Source organism: Pangasianodon hypophthalmus, chromosome 20 (assembly GCF_027358585.1).
Source record: "Pangasianodon hypophthalmus isolate fPanHyp1 chromosome 20, fPanHyp1.pri, whole genome shotgun sequence".
Taxonomy (NCBI): domain Eukaryota; kingdom Metazoa; phylum Chordata; class Actinopteri; order Siluriformes; family Pangasiidae; genus Pangasianodon; species Pangasianodon hypophthalmus.
This window is the reverse complement of record NC_069729.1, coordinates 16,942,275-16,970,161: the sequence shown is the minus strand read 5'-3', so window position 1 is coordinate 16,970,161 and position 27,887 is coordinate 16,942,275. Positions and strand designations below refer to the sequence as shown.

General features: G+C 39.8%; 1 protein-coding gene across 11 annotated transcripts in view; it reads right to left on the bottom strand.

Annotated features, from left to right (window-relative positions):
* The window catches only part of slmapa (sarcolemma associated protein a), a 56,221-nt gene that overhangs the window by 12,747 nt on the left and 15,587 nt on the right, over window positions 1-27,887 (bottom strand). For 2 of the 11 annotated variants that reach the window (XM_026932992.3, XM_026932993.3), the window contains exons 2-16: window positions 21,626-21,773; window positions 20,662-20,734; window positions 12,519-12,555; window positions 9,782-9,844; window positions 9,496-9,591; window positions 7,937-8,008; window positions 7,711-7,851; window positions 7,458-7,595; window positions 7,188-7,356; window positions 6,840-6,890; window positions 5,096-5,158; window positions 4,074-4,133; window positions 3,871-3,942; window positions 2,912-3,016; window positions 2,662-2,721 (exon numbers count right to left, since the gene is read on the bottom strand). In XM_026932992.3, coding sequence (XP_026788793.3) covers window positions 2,662-2,721; window positions 2,912-3,016; window positions 3,871-3,942; window positions 4,074-4,133; window positions 5,096-5,158; window positions 6,840-6,890; window positions 7,188-7,356; window positions 7,458-7,595; window positions 7,711-7,851; window positions 7,937-8,008; window positions 9,496-9,591; window positions 9,782-9,844; window positions 12,519-12,555; window positions 20,662-20,734; window positions 21,626-21,773 — 1,348 coding nt within the window. The remainder of the gene's footprint in view (window positions 1-2,661; window positions 2,722-2,911; window positions 3,017-3,870; window positions 3,943-4,073; window positions 4,134-5,095; window positions 5,159-6,839; window positions 6,891-7,187; window positions 7,357-7,457; window positions 7,596-7,710; window positions 7,852-7,936; window positions 8,009-9,495; window positions 9,592-9,781; window positions 9,845-12,518; window positions 12,556-20,661; window positions 20,735-21,625; window positions 21,774-27,887) is intronic. The other 9 variants (XM_026932994.3, XM_026932996.3, XM_053226923.1 and 6 more) reach the window with 6 other exon arrangements.

The following is a 27,887-nucleotide window of genomic DNA, read 5'->3' as shown; positions in this document are numbered from 1 at the left end:
GTAAAGTGCCAAGTCAAACCAATCACAACGCTCTGTGCACAACAAAAGAAAGGTTATAGTGAGCCCCAGATCAACATTTACAAGAGGATGAGAGATCAGCTCGATGGACCAGCCCCGAGCACAAAGACAGCTTTCACACTCCACCAAATACACTGAAATTTCACAAATGCAAAAATGAACCTCCCTGAAACCCCCCCAATGATTTATGAATACCTAGCCCAACCCCAGACTCCAGCTGCACATAAATTATGAGGCTTTTCATGTGTCAGTGTCACACACCCCTGCTGCTGTGGCTGCCATTGTGTCTGTCACCGAGTTCAGGAACACAATGAGGCTCTGACAGGCCACTTCCTCCCCTGCATCTCCCAGCGTGTTAACCAGAGCCTGCGCCTGTTATCAAACTCCCATTAAAGGACATGAGCTCACTGAACAGATGAGTGCCATATTGAAGCGACAGGAAAAAGTGGTGATCTCAACACAGGCTTATCATCTGCTAAACATTTCGGATGGCCACGAGCTTTTTCCGACCGGCCAGAAATAGTTAGGAAGACATGAACAGACACTAACAGAGCAATGACGCCATTTCTGAAAATGTGAGTTTTAAGAGACTGTGCAGACAGACATTTTGAATGACTCTGAATATGAACAATCATTTATTTGCTGTTGGGATGACGCATCTTCTGGAAACGACATGAAAGGAGGGAGTAAATTCATTGGTTAATACACTACTTCATGGTCCCACTGAACCAGACTTGCATGACACATCACAGTATATAATTTTTTTTAAGAGCTTAAAAAGAAGAAAGAAGGATGACATAAGGCCATGGTTGTGAAAACCTTTCTAATTTGAGATCACTCATAGAACACAGAATACGTGAAATAATAATATTTATTACCCTGTGAATTTTAAACACTTCTGCTGCTTGGATAGTGATGTATAATTAACTATTTCACAGATTGAAGTCAACAGGTATACTCCTTCATTACAGCAACTGATTTTTGGATCGAATAAAACATATACGCATCCTTCTGAACTCCTTATTGACAGTCTATATAATATCCTGCATTATTTTTTACAGTTTATTTACCTCTTGGTTGCTATCATTACACTTCTGAATTACTGTTATTAATAATTTTGAAGGACAAAAACAGGATCTGAAGCATTATACCTTAGTAGATTCAGTGTCATGTGATAGCGACACCCAGTGTTCAAACCAGGAAGTTCATTTTTTGTTCTCAACTATAATGTCATCCCAATTAAAAACCATAAAGAATGTGTGGGCTGTTTGAAAAATGGTGGCAGGCTGTAGTTTGGACACTCCTGGACTCCACTGTTGCAAAAAACAAAATGGGAAATGATTACTTGCTGAAAATAGGCCTTATAACTTATAAAGGAATCAGTGGCCATTAAGGAAATTATCACAATAAATGATAATGATCCGTAACTCTAATTATGGTCCTATGGTAAGTAACCAGGACACACATACCAGTATACAAGAACGCATTAGCTCAACATGACTGGTAGATCTTTTTAAGGTAACTGTACAACAGGTGGACGCTGTACAGCACTGCATGACTCAGTGTGACTGTGTTTAGAGCAGAGTCATGTGTTAAATTCCTCTGCAGCAGCATGGATACATGGATACAGAGACTTAAACAGAGACTAGAGGAATGAGGAACCTTTTATGCACTGGATAGAGAACAGCCTAGTCATTCTGGAGCTGGAGCAATGTCAAATCTCCAGGCTTGACAGCTCCAGTAGGGGGATGGGTGAAATCCCAGGTGGGTGAAAGCAACTGATGGATAACTGAGATTAGTGGAGGAGTAGGGTTTAAAGTCTGCAGTCCCACAGGAGCTCACGCTGGAAACCAAGACCCATACAAACACTAACAAGTGCTTAACACTAGCTTAGAAACATCACAACATTTTTCCAGCCATGCATATTTGCTCATAAATTTTGACAACCTCCTCATCCATATTCAAATTTAGCATAAATTTTATTATGGTCACTTAAGGGCTGGATTGGTTCAAGCAGAAAACAACAATAAGGCAAAAGTGTGGGAAACTGCATAACTTTTTCATTCTACATGTGACTAAATAATGACATAATCAAGCCACATAAATGAATAAAGCCAAACAAATGGAAACCAGATGCTAACTGACATCAGTAAATATTAAACTTCATAGTTGTGAAACAATTTTGACCCTTGTTTTCTTAAGTCCTGAATGTACGTGACATATCTTCCCCCCAGGCCATTCCTGCCTAACTGCGCTCTAATTGGTTTACATTCCTGAGGTTCCACCACTGTGTGTTTCACTGAAGGGAAAAGGGGGGAGAGATCAAACAGGAAGCAAAGGATCTGTACAGGAGAACTCACAATGATAATACTCTCTTCTTTACACATATTAATCTCCTAAAGCGAGAATAACCTGAGCCTACTGATGACACCTTCAAATAGCGTCGCTTTTAACTCCAGCAGCTCAGAGTTGTCAAGACCATATATAGCTGCAAGGAGTAAAGTGTGCATTCCACTGCACTGACCTCAAACAGCCGTTACAGGACAGAATAATCCAAAATATAAACTAAATAACCAGCTAGGCCACATCTTAATATACAATTCAAAATAAGGAGATAAACATTAATGTGTAAGCAAAATGTACCTTTAATCAGGGCAACCCTGTTTTGTGGTTCATTCAGCTCCTGTTCATCCATTTGTCCGTCTATGAAGAAAAAAAAGTGGGTAAAAAATATTTTAGATGGAGCAAACACAGCGTAAGTACCATAAAGGTATAAATTCCAAGCGCTGAAGAAAGAAACAAAGTCAATTATAAGGATAAAAATCTAACACAACATCTAATAAACAGCAGCATTCAACCAATTATTCAAAATAAATAAAAAACAAAATTATACCTGAAGTATCGTCACTGCTTTTGTCCTTGCTGGGGCTCAGTGTGTCTGACATATCAGACTCTTTAGCATCTATCTGATTTTCTGTGGGCAGGTTGGAAGACACCACTTAGATGGAAAAGGGTGGAGACATAAACCGACAAGTTCAAATAGTCCAAAGCAGCAATCTCAAACACAAGTCTTCTGATTGGTTATGGCCTTATCTTTAAAAATATAACAAAATAAACAACATAATCTCTTACGTTAAATGTCAGATTAGCTACAAAAATGTTTCATTGTGAGAACAAACACCTCCAGTGGTTGACCATTCTAACTCCTGAGAGTTATTCACCACACATGGTCATACATCCAAGCCGAGCTTTCAGAGGGGGATACTGTTGCATTCTAAAATAGTTTGAGCTTTTGTTTAGGGATCGGTCCGGATCGCCTCTGAGTCACCACTCAAACCCGATTTGGACAATGACTTGTGCTGTGGCAGCAAGAGATGACAGACCAAGCTTTTACACCAAGAGCAAAAAACACATGCCCCACGAAAAACAAAGTGTAAAGATATTTCCATTATAGCTATCTGTCATGTTATGTCTCAACACCAATCACTTGTGTGCATTTAACACTAACAGATCATGGCCTGCTCCACACTGCTGAGAGGAAAGAAAAGCAATGATCTCATAACATATGGTGGTGAAGTGTATAGTGATTTTTGGCTACTGATACACTTTTCTAATGTGAAATTCATAATCTGTGTTTCTAATCCCAGGGAATAAAAAGCAGCTTCCAGGCCAGGGGAAAAGCCACAACCTCACACAACCCTGGGATGTTTCACTCCAATGTAAGCACAGAGGTGTGTGTATATTCAGGGGTATTAACCTATTCCGTGGTTGTAAGTTTTAAACACTGCAGCACTGACTTTCAAAATACAGTAGTACATTCACAGACAGATCTGTCAGTATAAGGAAACAGACCTTTTAGTTTCTCTGGACTGGTGAAAATGTTGTCATCCGTTTGGTTATTCTGAAGATGTGCATCTATAACCTCTGAAATATTAAACATATTTACTGCAATCCATTAATTTGCACCACTTTAAATGAGGCTGTGATTAAAATAAAATCAGTCAAATTACAAGCACAATTTTTTGCAGGGATTTATTCAAAATGCTTTCTCTTACCGTCAAAGTTTGACAGTTTGTGAATGGACGAATCCACGGCTCCTTTCAGCTGCTTCACGGCTATTTAGAGAAGAGAAAAATGTATGACCATGTGTTCAAACTGTGTGCAATTGGCCTGAGTGACAGTCAGCAATGGTGTCAGCTAACAGCTCTGACTGCAACGAACCATGAGTCTCATCAAATAATATAAAATGTACATACAACTGAGTTATAGTCGCTCATCAAATGTGTGGCAAGTAGCGCATTAAAAGCAATGCTTGTTGCACCTTGAGGGCATGCATGTGAGGGAAAAACCCACAGTAAAAGGGAAACCAAAGTCAGTGAGAAGTGAGATGGTAACAGGTGACATGCAAGGCCAATTTACTGCGCAGTCCGTATAAAGGACAGAAAGGAATTACAGTGCTGAGGGAACATCAGAATCGCAGGGTCTGTTGTAAGAAATCCCAATTTAAATATATAATATACTGTACATTAGGATCAACTAAAGGGAGTGTCTTAAAAATACTGACTAAAAAACTTTAAGGCTACTCAGAATAATCAATTTAACAGGCCTGGTGTGGAAAATCTGCATGACAGAAAGCAGGAAGTTCCTCTCTACCATACTCCACTGTGCATATTGTAGTATACTACGCAAGTATTCTCCAATTATAGTGGCTAGATTTGTAAAGAAAAGAGATTGTGGGTTAAACATGAACTGGTTGCTAATGCATACCAATCTAAGCACTCATTCATCCTAGACACTAAACATTAAATATCAGACTTCCATTAGCAACATGAAGCTAAATTAAAAACATAAAGCCACATTATTTACAAACTGCTCAGACAGCCAACAGAGAGCATGACAAAGTCTTAGGCTAAATCATACAAAACACTGCAGACATGTTGCTGAGAAAACACAGAACCATGTTATAAATTTCCTTCTTAACTAAGAACAATTTCTCCCCAGTGGCTCTGAAGTCCATTAGTAAGACTTTTCATTAGCGCGGCTGTAGAAGGCAGTGGAAAGAATGCTGTGTACTCACGCTGGCACTCAATGAACTGTTGGATTAAAGTGCAGTCCCCTCCACTCTTTAAAAGAAAGTGGTCTAACAAAGAAAGGAAAACCCACCATTAAATAATAATATTGGCTTTGAATGGAGAATGTCCCCCTACATTAAGTCGAGGGGTGTTAAGTGGTGGTTTGAATTAAAAAAAAAAAAATAAGAAAAAGAAAAAGCCAGCTCTGCAACATAGGACATGGACGAAACGAGACAGAGATGCAGGGAGCTGGACACAGACACACACAGGAAGTTACAAACTCCGCAGAAATGACACCCTACCTGTCCTTTACTTGCTCTCACAAAGTCAGGACACATTTCCTTAACTGATGGCACACTGTAATACTAATGAAACATTATTATATTAGCAGAACAAAATAATGCGTTGGGAAAATGACTGAGCTTGATGAATTCCTGCAGCTTTGCTTGCGCTTGAGGAAGCGTGGCTCCGTTTAAAAGACTTAGAATAATTAAAACTGCTGTGCTGACTAGTAAATTTCTCTCAAGGCATGATATAAATTCTCATAGTCGCGATACATGTGTGATCTCTCTCATGGACTGTTTTTACAGACATATATTTTTTATATTCTTTTGTTACCTATTAAAAAAATTAAACCAAAATAAATTGCCCTTTAAATCTCTTGTTGAACATTCAGAAAAAAGACAAAGCAAGTGAAATTTAGGTTTGTTGTTAGCAAACCACTGCTACACTGAATGAACACTTCATTATTATTAGTCGTTATAAATACACACAGCCTGTGTTAGCCTTTAGAGTTAAGACAGAGTTAAGAATTTTCCCATAAATGCAAATACATTTCGACAATATTTTTGTCTCCAACACATCACATGAATGTGATTAGTGGCTGAACAAGCGCACGTTCAAGAGCAGATGAGTGTTAATTTGCCAAAAGAGAGACAGTGTGAACAATTAGAGTTGCTAAACGACATTGTGCTGTATTTTGTCATTTTGCTCAACCATCATGTTCCCTTATTTTTTGTGCCGTTCATTTCTTTTCCCTATTCTGTTCATTCATTCTGTTGCTATATTTTTTTGTGCATGCAATAAAAAAATAAATTACCGATGTACCTGTACTCAATAATTATGGGGCCAAATGTTTCTTTATTGAATTGGTGTATGGTAATCGTGCAATGTAGCAAAATACAAAATCCTACTGATGTCCTGACCAAGGAACTTTAGCTACTAAAACTTTTTTGAGGGCTTATATGAAACAAAGCTGCCCCTCTTCCAAAGTTTATATCTTTGACTAAAAGTCTGTGCATGCTATATTACCCTAACAGCACTGCTATGTCCGTTCTGCCAAGAGGCTGATGGTTTGTGGTTTACCACACGCCACATGTAGGCAAATGAAGAAATTACTACATAACGATGCATGCAGCTCTGGTGTTTCCAAGTAACACGTCCTATGTAACGTCATTGTTCTTCAAATCAGTCACTCCCCTAACTGCACAACACCTCAGCCAAGAAGAACATGAGTACAGGCTACAAGATCTTGAAAATGTAACCCAGCGTGTGCGTGTGGGTTCAAATACAGCTGAATAAAACACACTGCAACCTTTAAAACAGAAAAGACCAGAGCCGAAGACTGGTGTCGGACAAACAGGAAAAAGTAAAACAGGCAACAGAAGGAAAGCTCTCATGCCAAATTAGTAGGAGAGGTGATGCAAAGTTAGCAGATGACACTAACTGCCATGAGCAACCCCAACTCACCTAAACTGTTGTTTTCCTTTATGCTTTTCTCCTGTAGTTGCTCTAACCGGACTGAAAAACGACAATGGGGGAAAATGAGGGATGACCAAAAATAAATAAATAATTGCCTACACAAAACGAAGATCATAAATTATCGAGCTGCATGGCTTCAGTTATTATTGCTTCACAGAGATTCTTTCTCCCGTTCATAAACCCTTTTCAGAGTGAAACAATCGTACTGTACTAAACTCCCACTTCCTGGTGGCAGGGTCGATGTCGATGGAAAATCCGGAAGGCTCTCCGCTCGTCCCACCAGGCTCATAAATGCTGGTAAGTGTGTGTGCGCGTGTATGTGTCCACACGTCATACCTTGAAGAGCTGTGAGCCTCTCGTTGGTGAAGTCGTTGTCTGCCTGTAGTGCCTCGATGCGAGCTTGAAGTGCTTGCTCTTTCTCTTCCATCTCCTCGATTCGCAGCTGCAGCTCTTTCTTTTCGTTCTGGCCTTTCTGTGTGAGCTCTTCCTGCTTGCCTTCAGCCAGCTGAAAGAAAAAGGCAGCAAAGGCAAATGTTCATGAAATGCTCTGAAATACAATGGTTTCTTAATTTCTACATTCTGAAGGAAATCGCCGATTAGCCTTGCCTTGATCTTGTCAGTGAGATCTTTAATCTCGTTCACAGCTCCATTGTACTTGTTGGCCAGCTCTCTCAGCTCTTCCTGAGTTCGCTCGTTCATCTCCTTCAGGTGCGTACATTCATCTTCTGTGTTACTGAGAGTCCGCTGAAAATGCACAGTGAAACAGCGGGAGTCAAGGCAGACATCCAGTATCTACGCACGCAAACTGATCACAGAGGCGGTCCATTCGACGCTTCGTCTGCGATCCAGTCCAACTTACCTCCACTTCGGACAGCTTCCTAGACACCTCGATTTTCTCCTCAAGGACCCGCTTCAGCGTCTCTTTGGCTGTAGTCTCGTAATTGAGTTTGTCCTCCGTTAAGGCTACAAGCTCCTTTCGGATGCCATCCTCCGTTTGGTTCTAGAGGGATTGTAAAATATTAATCTTTGAGCAATATGATGAATTATGACTGTTTAGTTAAACAATTGCATCACAAAAGCCATACTTTTGAATATGCCTGCAACTGGTTCCCCATCACCTCCAATCTTGAGAGTAACCGGTCTTCGTCAATTAAAGCCTGCAGGGATCCAGAGTTCCAAAATTACAACACAAACGTTATAGATATGGTTCCATAAAAATACAAGCACACAATCTGCTTTTAACCCTGTCAGATTCTGATTTTATCCTTGTGTTGTTTTGAAGCAGGGTGTTTAATAGCCAGAATCTTACACAAAGTCTTAAAAGTTGTTGATTGCTACAATTCATCCTTTTGGTGGAAGCATTTCCCACCATTCAAGATAATTCAATTGTAACATTGACTCTCCGAGGCGGTCTACTTCATACCAAAATATTTTGATCTCTTGCTATCAACAGACTTGCCATCCCCGAAGAGGAACAATGGCATGTAGGGGTTTGGGGTGTGAAATATTGGTACATTTTAATATTGTCCTTTCACAAATCCTTTTTCTAAGGTAGAAACTACAGTGCAAGTATACACCGATCAGCCATAACATTAAAACCACCTGCCTAATATTGTGTAGATTCCCCTTGTGCCGCCAAAAGAGCTCTGACCCATCAAGGCATGGACTCCACAAGACCACTGAAAGTGTGCTGTGGAATCTGCCGTTAGCAGTAGTTCCTTTAAGTCCTGAAAGTTGCAAGGTGGAGCCGCTGTTTGTCCAGCACATCCCACAGACACTTGATCTAAATGAGATCTGGGTAATCTGGCGGTTCACTAGTTTTCCTTCCTTGGACCACTTTTATTAGCTACTAAGCACTGCATACTGGAAACACCCCACATGATCTGCTGTTTTGGAGATGCTCTGCCCCAGTCGTGTAGCCAACACAATTTGGCCCTTGTCAAAGTCACTCAGATCTTTACACTTGCCCATTTTTCCTGCTACCAACACATCAAATTCGAGAACTGACTGTTCACTTGCTGCCTACTATATTTCACCCCTTGATAGGTGCCACTGTAACAAGATAATCAATGTTATTCACTTCACTTGTCAGTGGTTTTAATGTTATGGCTGATCAGTGTATATGGGGGTTTTACGGTAACCACTGGGTGCTTCAGCGGTGGGGAGGAGGCAGCTACCACTTGCCTGGTGGTTACAGCACAGCCATGTTTACAATCACAGCCCAGTTTCTACAGTAACAGGCTCAAACGTGCTGTCTGAATGTGGCTGCCTTGCATATCATGTTATTTTAAGACATAATAGAGATGTGTGTGTCAGGACTGGGATTGCACGGGACCCAACAAAAAAATGCATATTCGATTACTTTGTGGTGCTGCATGACACGTTTACTGCATTCATTCATCTTCAGTAAATAACTTATCATAAAGCCTGTGGTTTAAATTACTAATTTGTTTATAAGGCCATAAAATAAATCATAAAATATCAGGTACAAACAATGATAATAACTACAAGCCCATCCTCTAACACAATGAATAGCCTTAACACTCCTTACAAAAGAAGTCAGATCTTCTGACCATTTTTATTTTCCCATATTTTTTATTAATAGCTCAGTGCAATGCTTTGTACACAAACGCGAAGTCTTTACCTGCCAGCTGCTCATAGAGGCCTCCTGTGTGCTGGCCAGGAGCCTCTGCAGCGTGGCTAACTTCTGCTCCAGCATCTGCTCCCTGTGTAAGGCCTCCTGTAGAAGTGGGGGGAAAAAAAAAAAATCAGCATTATAGTTCATCAGCTGTACCAATTATTCCTTTTAACAGAGTTTAATATGGTGGCATATTCCTTTGATATTAAAATGAACTCTGGAGGTCACTTTACTTCCATATTTTAAAAACATTTCATTAAAGTGGCCACTAGGGGTCAGTGCAGCTCCATACCTGCAGGTACTGGGACAGCTGAAACAGTTCCTGAGAGTACATACTGGGCGTATTTGCGGCAACCTGGAGGGTAAAAGGGAAGCCAGCGTAAAAACAGAGCAACCTCAGAACAGTGTACTGCACAACCTCAGGCAAGGTTGTAGACCGGGGAATGATTTTAATCAACGGCACAAGCACACACACGCCCTGGGCTTCATGTAGAAATTCTGATGGGAATACTGAACTCACAGTGGTACGATTAATGATCAACAATACACAGAAGTACATTTATAGGTAACACCACTGACTTTTGCTGGGGGTTCATTTCCCACTTGAATGAATCCAACCTTGAGGCTACACGAGACCAATCTGGACCTCGCTGTCAACACTGAAAAGGACAGCATGTTGGAAAACTCTCATGGGATGTGGGATTTCTGTGAATCCATGTGCCCATGTGAAAGGACACAGGAATAGGTAAATTCAAACTGACAGCGCCAGATGCTGCAGTCAGATATATGTGATGGTGAGCGCACTGTTACGAGCGGCTGTAAATGGGTAGAGCGCTGGCAGGCCCACATTCCTGAGGGCTGAGAGGGAAGCAACACCGACTACACCCTCTCTGTGATAGCACAGACACACCAAAAGGAGGAGTAAGGAGTAAGTAACACTATCATAAACAGAGGAGGCTGAAGCCACGAGGTATCACAAACTAGCAATGCAGCAGAATTTTAAGTTAGGGATGAACGTGAACAGAAATATATAAATGAAGCTGCTATTTTTGTCTGAAAATTAGCAGCACTCTACACATTCCCAAAGGGCAGCGATGACTACAAATCAAATAACAGAATTTCACCACCAATATCCATGAGTGACCAACTGGCAGCAACACATGTAGATATGTCTGTTAATTATACAAGTGCCACATTTCTATTATTTGCCCATTTTACTATTTTATTTTTAACTAACTTTTGCAGCCTACCCCCCCCCCCCCCCCTTAAGTTTTTACATTTATTATTATTATTATTATTATTATTTTATTAAATATCAGTCTAAAAAGCCAATTCCTAGTCTGCCCATAACTGTAAAAAAAAAAAATAAAAAAAAAAATACAAAGACACACAAATCATCTGAGCAGCATGTGAGGAGATCAGATTAACGTAAAACGACAACCGGAGAGTCCGAGTAACAGTTAGTATCAGGAAGAGAGGCTCAAAGACAGGGTGAAAAGACTTAATTAGATTTCAGCTTGCTCACTAATGCGATTAAGTGTTCTGAGCATGAACGCAGCTCTTTCCTGTCTTCAGAGAAAGATGTCTCTGTGTGTGTGTGTGTGTGTGTGTGTGTGTGTGTGTGTGTGTGTGTGAGCGAGTGAGAGAGAGAACTAATCAGCACGCATGCTCAACTCCTCTCCAGCTTGTGTCCTCTAGGAACAAATATCCCACCCAAGCGATGATAGGACGGGGAGGACAACCTGCATTATTGATGATGGTTGTACATTATTCATAAATACACTAATTAAACAACCTTCAGTGGCTGAAAAAACTAAAAGCAAGTTTAGTGATGGATAGTATTCATGAATCACTTTAATCATGATCATGCTTTATTACTTCATTTATTAAAAATAATGAACTCTGATTAAGTTGTGGGATTAAAGACCTGTTTCATATGATTCGAATATCTGTACATGAATAAAAATATGCACTTAAGACGGCTCGCATCACACTGCCTGCTGCGCAATGTTGCCGAAGAGGGTCTGTTGTCATTCTGATCGAGTGATCGCTGTATAAATCAGAGACGTCTTCACGACGTACGCATGCTCTGTGTGTACTACATAAACCTCAGCCATGCAAATGAGTTATGCTGACTTTTGTTATATACTTGCTTGCTGTCGGACGTGCGGCTGTAGCACTTGATCATGAGTTGGTCACGTGACCCTAACACGTCTGTAGGCTTTACCTGTGCTAGGAGGTAGGTTCTAACTTACCTCAACTCTTCTCTGACACATGCCTTTAAACGATGTCTATACTTAACTGTTCTGCGTTTTAAACTCGGTTTTTATTTGGTTTTGGGGGAGACAATAGAAAAGCGTGCTTCCTCTTTTTGCACAGAATGTAACAATCTTTACCAACATGTCACATATACACACACATACACGCACAAATATGCAGTAAATAGCTCAAGTAATGACTGATATATACACTCTTACTTTCCCAAAACATCAAATAAATAATAGACAACAGAAATGAAATAAATGTGTATATGGCCCACCCCATTGCTAAGTAATGTTGAGTCATTTGGATTCACATCTAGGCTGAGAAACACTTTCCCTCAACTGTTGAGCCTATTCTTTGAAAGGAGATGGCTTTTATCCTGATATGGTCACAATACAACACAAACATTAACTCCGGCAGCGGTAAAAGAAAAGAAAATTATTTGCCAGCCAGCTACAGTACAGAGCAAAGTCAGTGGAGCTAGTCAGTGTGCTGATGTAACCTGAGTGCTATAAACATTAAACAAAAGGAAGCGCCGTACACGCTGGACACTGAGACAATGCAGATTTCTCAATAAGGACCGATGAATGTGCTTCAAAATATCATACATATCATGTCGCAATTTCAGATACACAAGCGGGAAACAAAATGAGGTAGGGAAAGTGTTACAGTGAATAATTTCAAGTGAGATGTTGCCAAACGTCCAGTTAAGGACCGTACTTCACAAACACAAAATGTTTCACAAAAAAAAAAGAAAATAGTCTTACCTTATCAACAGGTAGTGGTAGTGGTGCTTGAATGACACTGGTTAAAAAAAAAATAAGAGAGAGAGAGAAAGAGAAAGAGAGATCAGTAGTGGATCAAAACAATGCTAACTCATGGCAGTTCACGTGCAGTTCATGCAGTCGGACACGAATGCTTCCAGAGTTTCTCAGTAAAAAAATGGCCTCAACTTTGTTCTGGTTTAATGTTTAACAGTGACGTAGAAGGTGAATGGCAGCCGAGTAACCATGGAGCTAAAGCTCACTCCCAGATAAGACTTACTGACTTCACTCAGGTGCACGCAAAAGCGCCAACATTCCTAACAAGAAAATCCGACAAGGCCAAAAGAAAAAAGAAAAAAGAAAAAAAAAAACAAACTACAGAATATTACCTTTGGTGGTGGATGGCAGGGCTAATTTTTTTTTTTTCCCCCAGATGTGCAGCAAGCAACAGCAAGAAAACAGCAAGGCAGAAGTATAGTGTGACCTCTTCTTAACCATTTCATGCACAAATTTAAAACGCAAATAACATATCAATCTTTTTAATTAGATAAAATTGAATGTTATGTGAATATTGATTTTTTTTTTTTGCCTGAACATTACTTAAATTAAAAAGGAAACGGTAGGAATGTGTAGGAAAACCACAAGTTTAAAAAAAATAAAATAAAAGTAAAGATTACCTAAAATTTAAAAAAAAAAAAAAAAAAAAAAAAAAAAAATCTTCCAATGGTTTTTAAAAAACAAATTGTTAACATAAAGGCCTAAAATATTTAATAAAAAAATTTTTTTTTTTAAGTAGCAGTAACAAAGGATCAAAAATCAATGCTATGAATAAACCATAAATGTTGGCACCTCTGAATTAATCAGCAATCTAGTATCTTTCTGTTTTTTGTAAACTTCTAACTAAAATACTGAATATGCACATGCAAAGTGCTAAAGCTCACAGAGTCACGAGCGGTATATAATGCTGACTTATTTGTTTTATCTTGGCAGAAATGCAGCATTAAAGCAAAATATGGTTTATTAAACCAAATTGGGGGAATAATGAAATGGCATCAAATGAAGCTTTTCTACATGTTGCTCTGATAAAATCATCAGATGCCGCCATGTCACTGCTTTCAGCCGCGAATTCTTCTGCCTGAATCTGTTGACATTAATGGAAAGCAGAGGGGTGTCATCTAACAGCTCAATGCACCGGGATGCTGCTTCCTGTTTCCAAACGAGAGACACGGGCTCAGGGCCTGAAATGTCAGCTGTGCTACTGGAGCTGCGTTTCTGAAATGGCCACGAGCCAGAGATGAAATCTCCTCGCTATCAAGACCGCGTCATAACAGTGTGATTCATGCAAAAAGGTCACTGAACACGTGCCTATACACTGAAGCCAGGATGCTATTTTTTCACTTTCACATTGTGTAACAGATTCAGGAGATGTTTCAACTACAACAGGGTGTAAAACAAACGTTTTAACTTCAGTTGATCAGAGCTGCATCTGAAAATCTGATGCTAACAACTGATTAGCGCACAGTTCTTTGCTTATCAGCACAATTATATGCCTGCTCATAAAGCACTAAATATGACTGTGTTTAAATACACATTCATTTGGACTTTGTCCAACAGTTTCCTGATTCAGTGTTACATTAGTGTGATCTTAAGTGAAATCAGTGAAAGTCAATCTGCTGGAGGTTTTTTCTTTAGTTCTGTTTTTCCTTCATGAATAACACACTTCTCCGAGCATGGGAACACATCACTGAGGCTGAAATTACAACATGCGCAACATCTAAAGCAAACAGATTAGCTTCTGGTATGAAACCTTAAACACTGCCAGTATGACGATTAATATCAATATCGTGATTAACTGCATCAGTACATTTCATTGAATATTACAATAAGATTTTTTTTTTTAAACTTTAATTTTTTTTCCCCACCTTTTCAGTGTTAATTTATTTTTGAAGACACATAAGGTTAAAAAAAGAATACATAAGTTTTTTTTTTTTTTTAACTTCTGTTTTGGTCGCAGTTTGTTAACAAACTTATACATCATGACACAAATCATCATAATACCTGAAGACTTTTTTTATGAAACATGATGCATCATATCACTCACCGCTACTTAAACATTTAGCAAATTCCTGTTTTATAACATTGTTTTCAAACACATACTGGTTTTGCTCTTGTACGTCTACACATTATCCTCCTAACACCAATGATACTTCACTGATAATCATGGAATGCCAATTGCTTTATAGTCAGTAAAGAGTAAAGAGATAAGTACAGTACCTTGAGCTCACACCCTTTCCTAATCGGCATATTGGTGACAACTTCCCTAGGTCAACTGTGTCAGGTGACTCAATTTTAATTTTTTTTTTTCCCAGCAGTTAGCTTATTGTTTCCTTTTGACCTCTGGAGAACTCTTCCTCTTTGGGGTTAGTTTCGGTTACCCGAGTTAAAGAAGGTGCTCATTTAGGTCCAGATAACATACAGTAGCAGGACAAATCCTTTCACAGGTCATGGCTATTCTTCATTTTATTTCCAGTTTTGAAAATCTTCCACAGATGAGTAGCATTTCCTGTCATTTTAAAAGATTCCTCATTTCACATCCTTGTCAGTGGACTGTGCACTTCTCCAGTTTCAGTTAGCCATCGCCTCCCCATGAAATAACAGCACTGATGTGACTCCCAGCACCGCAGGTCAAGGTTAAACAAGGTAAAGCCGAACTCTAATCCATTCCAAGAATCCCAAGAAACACACGCGAGGCAGAACACAGCTCCACAGCTCCCATTTTTCATTCGGTGAAACCCGGACAGGATTATTATGCCGCCAAACCTGATCCCCTGTCTGTCACCACCATGGTCATAGAACCGTGCTGAAGGAACAAAGCTAACAGGTTGGAGTGCATTCCACTGAGCGAAGCAGAAGTGGGGATGTCCACAGCTGAATGCAGAACGCTTCACTTCAGAATCGGTCAGCCCTGGCATAACACACACCAGCCTGTGTTGGATTTTCGTCTAGGATTGTGACATCAGGAAATCAGGCTATAATATTTATTGAACCCAAAAAGTAAATCTCTTGATGGAGGAATACATCTGTTGCTCGACCCTCCACCTGGCTTCAGCTGATTTCCCCCAAATTTAGAGCAGAGTGGAGCCCAAGGCACACTGTCTGCCGTGTGTGTGTGCGTGTGTGTGTGTGTGTGTGTGTGTGTGTGCTCACACGTGTCTTGTCAGGTTTATGTAAGCCTCCAGTGAGTCACAGTACTGTTGCTGTGCTAAGGCTGAAGACACAAGCACCACCAGTGTCTTCAGGATGTTTTTAAGATACCACATCGCCACCATTAGGAGAACCGTGCTTCTTCGTAGCCTCTCGCACTACATTCATATTTACATCTACAGAAACTGTCAAATGTGCGTTCCAGTGAAAGTTATACGAGCCAACATCAATACAAGTGCTATAAGTTCTGTCTGACTAGAAAGAAAAATCAGCACAATAAAAGCTACAACAATAATTACAACTATTTTATGCAATATTAGATCCTGTTATTTATTCCAATCATTCTGCCAGGTTAGGGACAACAAAGTTTTATTTCACAACAGAACAGAACAAACTTTCTCATTGTAAATTATAGCCATGTATTCCTTATTTTTAGTAATCTACATTAAAATATTTGCTTTTTACAAATAAGTGCACCAAAACTTTAAATGCTAACATAAAATTTGACTCTAAATTAATTAATATACACTATAATGGCCAAATGTATGTGGACACCTGATCATCTCATATGGAATGTGGAAGCACATAATTGTCTAGACCGTCTTTGTATGCTGTAGCATTACAATTTCCCCTCACTTGAACTCAGAGGCCCAAACCTGTTCCAGCATGACTGTGCGCCTGTGCACAAAGCCAGTTCCATGAAGACATGGTGTGTTAAGGTTGGAGTGGAACTTGCGTTTCCTGCACCTCAACCCCACTGAACACCTTTGAGATAAATTTGAATGTTCCTCAGTTTCTATTCTATCTCAAAATGTGCTACTCTAAGCAAATTAGTACACTAAAGGAAAAGGACACTATAACCGTCTACTTGCAAGAAAACTAAAAAAAGAAACTGGCAAATAGTTGTTGCAGTCTTGTTAATATATGTACTGAATGGAGAGAGGGAGCGAGAGAGAGAGAGAGAAAGCCAGTGTGTGAGAGAGAGCGAGACAGTGAGAGCAATAGAGGGAGACAGCCAATGATGAGGCAGCACTCAGAATCAGGCCCAGAGGAAACAGCCATCTCCCTTTGGCGTGTCGCTCTCACGGAAAAGGGAAAAAACAGCACGAGACCCTGCCCTGTAGTCACTTCATCCGTCTATATCTGTATTAACCTCTATCTACCCCTGTTCCATCAAGTAGTAACCCCATCAGCTTCCGTATGGAACGAAAAGGAAACACAGGCCTTTTTAATATGAGCAAGTTTCTAAAAAAGCATGGAGAAATATCTTTAGCAGATGTCTTCAGTCAAATTGCTGGGAAGAATTTTCCAGAACCGTGCTTGGAAAGAAGCTCCTCTCGGCTTACTCAGGCCTTTCCTGACGCATGCTGGAGGAAAAAAAACTCTCACATGTTACGCACAAAAATCTATAACCTTAAAGCAAACTTTACACAGAGGTGCATAGAGACATAAAAGCGAGCCTGGGGCCTGAATCTCACTCAATCTGGCTGCACTCCAGAGAAGAAGAGGCTCAACAACAACGAGCAGCATGTGCCTTCTATAAATATCTCCGTTAACAGGGCTTCAGTCTGAGAGGCGAGCATGAACGTGAACATGGCACTGAAGTAAGAAGATCAGATTGGGAGCTCTGCTGCAGTCACAGGACGCAATTCATCACTGAGGTCTTTAAACACTGCTGCAGGCTCACAGGCACAGAGGGAAGAGCCCCAAGAGGGCAGGAAGAGGGAGAAACGACAGGAACATGACGGGGAAAGACAGAGTTCATATCCATCCAGTAGCTTCACTGTTTTTGTCCATTTAAATTCACCGTGAAATAGCACCATAGCTGCTATTTGATTGTGTTGATGAATTTCCTTCTGAAACAGGAAGTCAGAGTGACCCTGTGCTGTGACCCTCCCTCCAAATCTAATAAACCTGACCGACAGATTACTCTTACTGTTGAAGCCTCGGTGGTCTCAATATTCCTGCACTGACCAGGCCCAAGTTGCTACAACACATCATGTCACATAACCGCAGCCTCGTACAAAAGGAAGATGCACAACCAAAAACGCAACAAACCACATTTCCTGCCAACAAGCTACTACTGCAAGCCATGCCTCCAGGGGTAGGAAATACAGTACTGTGCAAAAGTCTTAGGCACATGCACTGAAATGTGGTACACAAAGTTGTGGCAAGATATGATTCATCAATTTTTTTTTCTTGGAAGTGATGCTTTAACTCTAAAACGAGAATTTTTCTTCTCTCGAAACAATTTTTTCTATAAAGGGCACCACAAAAGGGTACCACAGAAAAAGAAAATAAAATCTGTATTAAACACACACACACTCGCACAAATGGTCAAAAACACAGACCTTCAGGCTAAAAGAAACATATCGTATTTAAAAAAAAAAAAAAAAAAAAAAGGGTCACTTCTTGCTAACAAGCGCTACATGCCGCCTGCTGTACTACCTAAAATCGACCAAAGATGCATTCTGGTCATCAGTAGGAACTATTTCTAACAGCTGAATAAATTAACCTGAGGAAAATACAGAACACTGCAGTGCAAAACTGTCATACATCTCTGCTAACAGCATAACAGGAGAAAACAAAAACATAATCAGCAGTTAATAGCAGTACAACCCCCCCCCACCCCCCCACCCCCCCATTAAATCGATGCATTTAACTCAATAACTAACTTGTCAGATTTTGGGGTTAAATTATGTTAGCCTGTAGGTTTCTGGGCAACAATGCTTTTTAAAAAGGCTGGAAAACTGCTTGTCCGTAGGAACTACTACCGGAGGTGGAAATAACTGTAGAGCGTGAGGCAGGACTGACTCAGTAAACAAGAGAAAGTAGTGCGACACAACACTTCTCTGATTTAACGATAGGTTGTTGGTCCATGTTTTTTAGGTGTACACTCATAAAAACTCCTACACATTCATTCAGAGAACAAAAATACCTCGACTCAGCCAGATCGCTCAGAGGTAAAAAAATAACAACAAGCCAAGGTTAGTCAGTTAACTACTAGAATTTGGAATTTCCTTCAATGGACCTGAACTTAAGTTACAGGTTTAGCGCTAAATGAGGAACGCATCTAAAAACAGCCATGCTGCTAGAATTAGCATGGATGCCAGTGTACAGTACACCTCCTTTCCACAGGCTTTGCCAGCACTGGGTATGCGGCACGCATTGTGAGCCAGCTACACGTCTCAAGGAAGCGTTCGCTGGCATGCCAGTGATACACACACACACACACACACACACACACACACACACACACACACACACAGGCATAACCTGCAGTCCTGCTTCACGTTCAGAGAGGGTCTACATGTCAGCAATCATCTAAATTACTACATATACTATGCAACAACTCAACACAAAGCCAAATAAACAGTGAAGCTGATTTGTGTGACCTCCAACTGCACCAGCTGACAGCAACACTTCATAATGTCTTTAAAGGCTAACAGATGACTGAGAAGTGCACTGTATTCTGTTTACATAACTCTGATGATATGCTGTCATATAACCTGACACTGGAGAGATAAATAGCCTAATCTGTTAATCTGTCAACTCATTCTGATAAAAGACTGACTGTTTTTATAAGTAAACGCGGCAACCTTTGCAAAACGTATTGAGAAATTACACTTAAATGAAAGTATAGATAACGTACCTACATTTAACTCACTTAAAAGTAGAAGTAGCCAAAACTGTACTTTTAAAAGTATTAAAAAATAAAAAGGAAATGTTTTAAACTGAACTTGAGTGAATGTCATGTTTTCATCTGAAAGCAACTATGCCATTTTGACAGAAAACCTCCTTCAGTCTCTCTCCAAGTTTGCTGGTCAATGCTATGTAGTTTTGTAATGACTTAATCAGAAGTAAAATATCCTGTATATAACCAATATTTACTATTATCTAGATTTTGACTTCCTGTCTAGCCAGTTTAACTTGGCTACTGGAATTTATGCTAGTCTAACCTAGCATTAGCAAAGAAAAACTGGTTTAAAAATAGCCAGTTAATATTAGCAAATTAGCAAAACATTCCTCAAAATGAACATGCTTGCCACCCATCAGTTACATCTCCCCTATCATACGACAGCTAACAATCCTTGAAGGTGAAAGGCTAACACAGGCTTCCTTCCACCATCCTTTCAAACTGCTGCTCTTCCTGCGTCACGGGGAAGCGCAACACACCTGGAGGAAAGAGCTATCCGCCCCCTTCCAAATGCATGAAGTCACAGGTTCCCCTGATTGGCTAGCGTCCCTGTGATTGATAGGGGAGAGAGAAAATGCCCCTCCCACCCTGAGAGCACGACCAATTTTGCTTTCTTGGACTCCTGGCGACAGATGGCTGTGGCATCTTTGGCATTCAAACACGGGATCGGGCAAATACGCCACTCAGGAGGCCCACTGGCATGAATCTTAATAGTTTTTCTTAATCTATTGATCTAATCATTGCTGCTAATGGATGCTAAACCGTACAGTCATTGACTGTATGACAGAGAAAAAAGCTCTTTGAGATTTGTAACAAGTATTTTCAAGGTCTAATTGTTGTCCACCCTTAGTCAAGTATTGTCCATCCTTAGTCAGAAGCCACACAAGGATGATTTGAATCACGGATGTGATGAACTGAGCATGCAGTTCACACAGTGTTAAGCTGTTAGCTATAAGCTGACTTATTAGCGACTGTCATGTATCTCTTTCACAAAACTATACCAGTAAACATGGCCCAGCTCAAGTGCATGATTTTGGGTAATGGCTAACTTATGTAAAGTTGAGGCTGCTAACAAGGAGACAGTGTTACACGGTACTGTGGTTGTCTTGCTGCATGATTATCACCACATTTGTCTGCATTAAGATGATCTTACGTCCCAAAATAGCAGGAGTATCACCCTAGGCTTAATTCCACTAAAACAGTGTGTGTGTGTGCATTTCCCAATGAACTGTAAACAGGTCTTACTCTGATCGCCGTCGAGCTTCCATGCCATCTGGAAGGAAGAGTTTGATGGACGACACTATGCAGCCATGAGTGACTACAGAGAAAAAGAAAGAAGATAATCAGTAATTTCACTCAGAGCTAACAGAACGCTACAGAGAAAGGCAAGTTCACATCTGTTTTCAATGTTTATTAGCAGCTTTAGACCAGCGAAAATCCTGAGAGATATATGGAAACTTATAATAGCCTTCTGTTTCTGTTAAAGACAGTTCAATTGTTGTTGCTTTAGTGTGTAATGAAAAATTTGAGGCACTCCCTTGTAGCACTGACTCATGCACCAGTTGAACTGCTTTACATGCCAGAATTTCTTCAACTCAAATGCACATTGCATAGCATACAACCGTCAAGACAAACTAAACAGCATAAACTCCAAAACGAGCTAACAAACAAAAAAATAAAGCATTAGCATTTCTTCAATACCTTACCCATGTCTTGATTAGCCCATAACCTCAAAATGTTCTTCTTACGTTTGTCTCCCTTTTCGAGGATCGTCTCTGCTCTCTACAAGTTCTCTTAATGTGAGTTACTTTGCATTCTTATCGGATTGTGAAAGCCACCATTTCATCTGCTGGCATTACAACACCTTCAAGACAGCAATCATGAAGTGCTCTGGGATTTCAAAACCCAGATAGCGCTGACAGGCTCACTGATGCAGCCAAAAAGCCGTTTCACACGTTACACCATCCATGGAAGTAATTTAAGCCTCCGTCTAACTTTTAAAAAAGTCCCTCAGTGTCATGCAGCCTAAATATTCAAGCATGCCGCTTATTCGACTTATTCGATATTGATTATTATAAGCCACAGAGAAAACAGGATGTGTGTGTGTGTGGGCTGTTATTGAGCAACACAGGCAGTGCATTATCAGAGAAAGGACGTTCTCTTAAAGCTACAATGGTCATTACAGATAGCCAGTGAACATGAGGCTAACCTTTGCGCGTGTTCTCCGTCACATCTACCCCAAACTGGATGATGTCACCGGAGAGCAACTCACACGGGGGACTTTCCTCAGAGCCCCGGCTCAGGCGCTGGCTGTTGATGAAGGTGCCATTGCTGCTCTTGGTGTCCTGGAGATAAAACTGTAAGGAGGAAAAGAGAAAGAGCTGAGTGACGGGACAAGCAAACACCAGACAAACAAACATGCTTAAAGCCAAAAGTCTTAAATCTGAGGAAACAAAGCTACAAAGCCTTTCACTACTCTCGTCATCATGCTCCTTTCAAAAAAAAAAAAAAAAACAGCAAAATTCAGACACAGGCAAAGCCTCAGGCATTGTTCAAAAGTATAATAAACCCTCGCTGATATAAAAGTCATGTCTCCAATTTCAAGAAGCTAAAAAGACAGAAAGCCAGGGCTCAGAAACAGTGTGTAGAGTATTGGCTGAATGTACAGTCAGGGCCATAAGTATTTGGACAGCGACAAATTTTAGTAATTTTTCCTCTGTACACCACCACAATAGATTTGACATGAAGCAATCAAGATGTGATTGAAGTGTAGACTTTCAGCTTTAATTCAAGTTTAACAAAAATACTGCATCAACTGCTTAGGAATTACAGGCTTTTTTTTTTTTTTTTTTTTACTGTCCCTCCATTTTCACAGGCTCAAAATAAATACGACACTGATAAGCGGTTTCACGGCCAGGTGTGCCCTGTTTCCTCCTTATGTCATGACAAAGTACGGGGATAAAAGATCTGGAGTTGATTCCAAGTGTTGAATTTGCATTTGGTAGCTGTTATGGGAATTCTAAATACGCAGTCCAAAGAGGTGTTGATGCAAGTGAAGGAGACCATCATTTGGCTGAAAAAACAAAAACAGGCCTATCAGAGAGATAGCAGAAACTTTTGGAGTGGCCAAAGCTATGCTTTCTGCTCAGATTCAGTCAAAAATTGATAGGACCGCGCTTCACAGTACAGATGGATAATGACCCAAAACATACCACAAAAGCAACCCAAGAGCTTCTTAAGCCAAAGAAATGAAATGTTCTTAAATGTCCGATGACCTCAACCCAGCTGAGCTGCTTTTCACTTACTGGAGACAAAACTGAAGGCAGAAAGACCCATAAACAAGCAGCAACTGAAGGCAGCTGCAGTAAAGGGCTGGCAAAGCATCTCAAGAGAGGAAACTCAGCATTTGGTGATGTCCATGGGTTCTAGACTTCAGGCAGTCAATGACTGCAAAAGATTTGCTTCCAAGTATTTAAAAATAATCCTAATATTTATGATTAAAAAAAAAACATGGTGTTTAACAAAGTATTCATCTTATTTTTAGTCTTAGATCATGTGAAGCCTCCACCATACAAATCCCTGTGTATGAGCTGTTACTACAGAAGCAACAACATATTAAAACGAGCATTAATATTAACCCTTCTTTCATGTTACAGTCAGAACTACTATCCAAACTGTGCTATTATAAAAGAAATAATGCACACAAATCTGAATGGTCAGAAGGAGCATTCAGCTGTGTTGTGGTGTAAAATAAACTTTTGCTAGCCTACTAGTTTATAATATCCTATAATGCTTACACTGCACTTCTGGCTCATCATGCACACGCGCACACGTACATGCACACAATTTAGCGTAGTGGATCCTAACAGCATGCTTTTGAGAAGTGTGAGGAAACCAGAGAACCCACACAAACAGTAACACAAGCTCAGGATCAAAAAGGGAACCCTTAAGCTGTGAGGCAGAAACATTATCTACTGTACCACAAAAAAAAAAAAAAGAAAAAAGAAAAAAAAAAAAAAAGGAATACACAACATCTGATGACTAAGTACAGGCTTCACTGCCGCTTCAGCTATCTTACCCAAGCTGTCTTACCCAGACAACAAAACAGCCGGCACACCGCAGTGTCAAATGTCTAAGCCTCATGAGCTCCAGGAATACTACAGTGATGCTACTCTCTCTATCATAAGAAGAAGAATATCAGCCTCTGACATATCCAAAGATTATGTTGTCATGTCACAAAAATTCTCTGTATTCCATCGCAATCTCTACTTCAGACAGAAAGCCTTATTATATGGTCTTACTCTATATTTTTCTATACTCATTCTCTACTATTATTGAAGTGGAACACGAGAGCTCTAGCTCATTTTCCACCATGCTCGGTAACACACTCTAGTGTGACCAATTTATCAGAACCCATCCTCAGTAACTGTCACAGAAAAAGACTCATTTTATATCCTAATGTCGCAAAAAAAAATATGTAATTCATTTACTAACACTAGAACAACCCAATGGTGGTCACGTGCTGCCCCGCCACCAGTCCCCCCCCCCCCCAGTGTGACTGCAATCTCTGATTCAGAACCACGACAGATCGGCTTTCATTCATCCGTGTCAGCGTGCAGGCAGAATCAAATAACACCGGTCTGATTCAGATATACGCCAGCATTTAAAAAAAAAAAAAGCCGACAACACCACCACAGCTCAAGCATCTTGTGTGAGGCGGTCTCTCGTTCCCTGGTCCCCATGGTTACAGAGCAAATGCGAGGCCGGCGCAAAGAAAAAAAAAACCCAAGGCTAGTTCTCAGGAGGAGATAAAACCAGGCTGTGTGTGTGTAAAACATGTTTATAGCTATTACCGTATTCGTATAGTCTACACTCAAACATATTTATCACAATTATTCAATTTTGTTCATTTATCATCATTCTATCATTATAAATCTTTTATTTTGCACAATATGATTCCACATTCCTTCACCTGTAACTTCAAACCTAAAAATGTTCAAATATTACTACGCAAACAAGACTATAATCATATAAATCATATAAACCATAATTCTTTTAAATTAATGCATACACCATAGACAGTAAAAACATAAAGGATATTATTTTACTTCATCATCACATACCAAATGTTTTATTCCTCTTGCACCACAGCAAACATTTATTATTTATTAAAGGACAACATGTGTTACTTTTTATCTGTTTATAGTCACATTTAATGTGGTACAGCTGCAAAAACAAGTTAGTTCCTGTAATCACTTACGTTATAGCAGCTATACACAGTTGTTCCATCACCGGCCTCTGTTATTTTTTTCTGAATAAAAGTGCTCCATTGTCGCATTACTGAGAAACCACAAAGCTTCTGTCCTGAGGACTCTCACACGTCAGAAAACATCAAGTTATAGCTTTACCTCTGACTGTTACGAAGCACTGACACTGGAGACTCGTTCCCGGAACTTCCAAATAAACATCTCCTCACAGAAACTTCACTTTATCAACAATTACACACGTTTTTAAAATCTTTTTGTGAAATGCCTGTCGTACAAATCACTGTATAATTTGAGAACTTAAAAGAGAAACCAGGCACACTGGTCACATTATCAAGTTCTTTCATGGAGAGCCTGCAACAAAACTGGAAATTCCAATTGCCTGACAGCTCCAGATAACAACCCACACATGTTATAAATATTTAAAAGAGCTCTTCAGTAGCTTTCAAACCAGGCCAGTTTGGCATCTCCAGTCTACTTTATCTACAGTGCCCAAGAAAGAAACCGGGCATTTTAGCTGACTTTGGAGCTCTACTTTTCAGCTGATATGTCACCTCAATCACTGCCACAGAGCCCATCATGTTTCAATCGCTGTTTCAAATGCTTGTGGACCAGTAGCCAACAGTAGCTCCCTCTACTAGTACTAGTTTGAATCTGTTATAATGTATATAGCCACATGCAGCCAAAAATATGCGTATACAATTTCTAAGCTGTCTATTTTATGCATACTGGCGTAGGTTACTGTTTCCTATTTTGGGCAGCATGTTGATAACACCATGATGGAACAAACAGCATAACAGACAACTGTGCAAGTGCATTCTCCATAATTTAACTCCATGGAACGAGTGCATTAATATAAACCTGTGATTCCCTTGAAGCTGAACTACAGTCTGAGCTCCTGTTATAGAAAATGACATCTTCTGACCAATCAGAATCAAGAATTCAACATGAATATGGTACAAGAAAAAGAATATCTACTGTTTTATGCTACGTTACTCAAGTTCTCCAATATCATGATTAAATATAATTAAAATACGATTAAATGTGGGGCACTAATTCATTTGATGTTGATAACAGTGTTGTATGAAGCTCTGGAGCACCTATGATAGCCCAAGCTGTACTAATGGCATAACTCTGACAGAACATTTCACGCTGAATCTAAATTACACATGGTGGTGGTGGGCGGAAAGTGATGGCAGATTTTGTCAGATCACCACATGTTTAACCGCTGGCCTGCACATTCACCCGATAGTTTGCTTCAATCACAAGTAGAGCACATGTGGGACAGGTTCATCTCTACATCCTGTCCTCAAAATCTGCTTTACCATTCCAACACCACCTGCTCTCACCGTCTCACAAGAACATGCTGTGGTGATCTACGGGTACAGAGGAGCGAAGGGTAAACAAAATAGCAAACAACAACAGAAAACAATTATTTAAAACAAAATGAACAGTGTCTCACCAGTTTAATAATACACTCTTCATGTTATCTGGCATTAAAGCCATACTGACACGTGTGACTAAAACGAAATATTTTTATGCAAGACTTTACAAATGCTCACATTCCGCTAAAGCCGCCCATCCAAGAGAAGAATGCTGAGGAGAATCGCGCAATTGTCACTTCGTGAGGTGATAATTAAAGGAAAGGAGACTACAGGCAGAAGAGTTATTTTCGTATCCAAATGAAGGAGAGCACACACATCTTCACCAGCAAATTCTCAGATCTGCACACTAACAGCAAAGGCCTGCTGTCACGCTCGTCTGCCTAATATAGGCAAATCTGGAGGTTGAGTCATCTGTCAAATTATCGGGTTACTATTATTATTATTACTACTATCATTATCATTATACAATTTTTCTTAACAGACTCCATCTACATTCGGGGGAATTGAGTTCACAGTACAGCATAACTATTCAACATCCATAACATCAACTGTCAACACGTCATTCTATCTGGCATCAAATTTCAGGCATCATGAGCAACAAAATCTTATACGCTTCCTAGGTTTAGATACCATAATAGATATTAGACATAACACTTTCGCAGGAATTTCAGATGTGGGAGGTAAAAACTCTTATTTACTTTCCATAGTAATGCAGTTAATCTTAATCTTAATTTGAGATGCTGCAGGGAACAGAAAAATAACGTTCCACAAGCTCATGACGTAACACTAAATGTCCACAACATGACTGATAACTGTGTTTACAGCACTGATTATTAAAAGACACAGGTGTCTTTGTCAAATGGTAGAATATTTAATCTTTAACTTAGCTTTAATTGAAAATAAAACCAGCCCTGAAGAAACACACATCTTTAAAAAAAGAAGAAAAAACAAGACATTCTTGAAGCAGAAATATTCCGTGCTGTTTCGACATAAAAACAAGTGCAAGCTGTACAGTGCTGCTTACTATTTGTATACGTATCAGTTTAGTGCTCCAAATATCCCTAACTGTATTTGTATTTAAACACAGACTGGGCGTGGCCTAAACCAGAAGGGGTTTGCCCCTGAAACACTGGAGAAAACTCCAGATCATCAGAGAACCACCATGATCATCAGCATAGTGTGTGGATCCTGGCTCTTACAGTTCCTCAACCTCAGCTACATCACTCCAGTACATAAAGTTTTTTTTAATCACACTCATGCAGCTCATGCAATTTTTGTTTGTACCTGCCTGCAATATATTCTAATAGTATTTGGACGATTGATAAGAGCATCGAGAACTGTTGTTAGATTCCAACCATCACAAGGTCGATCAAGTCAGATGATTTAATTGTCTGGGGAAAAAACCTGGTGTCTACAGCTTCCAAATCTAAAAAAAATAGTGTTGTAGTTCATCATGTGTGTTTCCTTCTGGTCTGTATTCTATCATATACAAATTCTAATAACCTGCAGAGCAGACCAACTAAACATCTGTCTTTAATGTATCTTAGCTTCCCTTGGATGTGCTGCCAAACAGATAAAGCCGCAAATTAAAAAAAAATTTTTTTTAATTTTTTTACAGCTAATAAATCGTTATGTTTATTTACAGCCGACTTCATTCCTGATTAATGAAAAAAGGTAACTGCAGCAAAAGCCAACTTGTAACCAACTTCTGGTGATTATTCCGCTGTAATTACGTACGACATACGTACGTACATTATGCATGTCTGGCCTCTTTTCCCCTTTCTATATACAGAAGCTTGGGCAATCTAGCACCAGTTCACTT